Source organism: Trypanosoma conorhini (genome assembly GCF_003719485.1).
Source record: "Trypanosoma conorhini strain 025E chromosome Unknown Tco_14.4_contig_01378, whole genome shotgun sequence".
NCBI classification, from domain to species: Eukaryota; Euglenozoa; class Kinetoplastea; order Trypanosomatida; family Trypanosomatidae; genus Trypanosoma; species Trypanosoma conorhini.
In genome coordinates this window covers 1-1,877 of record NW_021705479.1, presented here as the reverse complement: position 1 = coordinate 1,877, position 1,877 = coordinate 1, and the positions used below count along the sequence as shown (strand labels likewise).

Genomic DNA, 1,877 nt, shown 5'->3' with positions numbered 1-1,877 from the left:
TGCTTTTGTTGTTGTTGTTTTATTTTTATTGCCGAACCCCTGTTGCCGCCCTGCACTCCGGGTGGTGTTTCTCCTCTATTGCACCCAACGCTGCGTTGTGGTTTGCGCCGCCTTTTTTTTTCTCCTCTCTGTTCGGTTTGGGGGCATGCTTCCCGTGTATCCCCTTGACGCTCTGCAGCGCACGAGGCGAAGAAGGCAGCGAGAGGTACGGCGTAGGTGGAAAGGAAGGTGCGTGTGGGAAGGGCACAAGGAGAAATGTCAAAGCGCATGGTGCCTGCCGCGGCGGAGGTGCAGGGCGGTGAGGGGGCCGCCGAGTCTCGCGAGCACACCGCTTCGCAGCCCCACGGCGAGGAAGGCGATGAAATGTGCTCCGTCACATCGGGCGATACCAGGCATAGCAGGCCCACTGGAAAGTCCCCGCAGACTGTGGGGACGCGCGGCGTTCGAGCACCCGCGGCACCGTCGCCCAGCCGCACCGCTGCCACTGGGCAGAGGAGGACAGTAGAAGGCTCTGTATCTCGTCTGTTGCACGCCGTGGGTGGGTTCACTTCTCTGCTTGGCGGCACGGAGTTTCTATGCGTCTTCCTTGCAGTGTGTGGAATCAACTGCTTCTTCATGATTCTGGCAACGGCTCTTTCGCAGCTGGACGTGGTGGGCGGTGGGTGTTACACCTTTTGGGGCTACAAGAAGAGCTGTGACACGGTGAGCTACTCCATCCGCACGCAGCTCTTGACCTGCAAGGCACTGAGGCAACGGTTACAAACAGGGGCAGCTTTTTCAATATTTTCAATCATATTAATGAGTGCTGTGATCTTCTTCGCCCTAAAGGCGCTCATGGGCTGCCGCGCCGAGGGCAGGAAACGCAAGTATGCCGCAACCTCCGCCAGTGGGGACGAACGTGGCCGCCAGCAGAACCGTGATGTAACGGTGCCGCCTGCTTCCAAGTGGCGCATCGTTGGGCTCTCAGCCGCTGCGCTGCTGTGCGAGGTGGTCTGCTGGGCAATGTCAGTCAGCATCCACACCTCCCGCTACTGCGAGGACAATACCCTGCCCCGCAAGACCGCGTATGGCGTAGGCTTTGGACTGTTGATGACTGGGTGGAATGCGGGAGTCATCGTATTGGTATTGTTTCTTATTGCTGTGTAACACACTACCTCCAATAAGTGGGAAAAAAAGAAAAAGACCAAGGTCACTCAGTCTTGACGCCTTTCCTCCTCCCTTCCTGTACTATTTTTACCTTCACCGTCGTTCTTCCTGCGAAGAGCGTGTTGGTTACATTTGATGCACACAACGCCAGCACTATGGAACCACAACGATGACACAATTACTCCCCTACACGAATCTGTGAGAAAAAATGGACCTACCAGCATTCCTCTGTACGTTCACCAATAGACTTCGGGGCAACGTGCGCATGTGAGTGCGTCCCGCTAACGCTGCCGCTGCTCGGCGCGGCTGCCCCGCCGTCTCTCGGCCCCCTCCCCCGCTGCCCGCGTGTGCGTGTTTGTGTGTGTGCGTGCCGTGCACCTGCTCGTGCCTTTCTCCCTCCGCCTGCCGCGTGCCCCGCTGCGCCCGCCCGGTGCCGGCCTGCGGGGGCGTCTAGACCGCGATCCACAAGCGACCCCCACGAAGGCCCAAGCGACAATGATGCTGCGCCGCCTCCTCTGCGTGTTTCTTCTCGCCCTCTGCTGCGCCTGCGCGTTCGCCGCGGCACAGGATGAAGAGACCACGACGACGACGACGACGCAGGCCCCTGCTGAGACCACGACGACGACGACGAAGGCGCCCAGCGGCGACGGGAGCAGCCTGGGCGGCCCTGCGTGGGTGCAGGTCGCCGCTGCTGCTGCTCGGCGCGGTGGCGGCCGCCGTGGCCGCGTGCT

The 1,877-nt window shown here is 60.6% G+C and overlaps 1 protein-coding gene across 1 annotated transcript, besides 5 other annotated features; it reads left to right on the top strand.

The window, feature by feature from the left end:
• Nucleotides 1-31: part of a microsatellite that runs on past the window's edge.
• A 224-nt stretch (nt 32-255) lies between these two features.
• Tco025E_09953 (putative amastin) lies at nt 256-1,146 on the top strand (the record flags this gene model as incomplete). The annotated part of the gene is made up of 1 exon (XM_029376755.1): nt 256-1,146. One exon carries the CDS (start codon nt 256-258, stop codon nt 1,144-1,146), a length of 891 nt encoding a protein of 296 aa, XP_029223122.1.
• A 278-nt stretch (nt 1,147-1,424) lies between these two features.
• Nucleotides 1,425-1,488: a microsatellite.
• Nucleotides 1,489-1,491: 3 nt separating this feature from the next.
• Nucleotides 1,492-1,516: a microsatellite.
• Nucleotides 1,517-1,534: a microsatellite.
• A 179-nt stretch (nt 1,535-1,713) lies between these two features.
• Nucleotides 1,714-1,795: a microsatellite.
• Nucleotides 1,796-1,877: the final 82 nt, after the last annotated feature.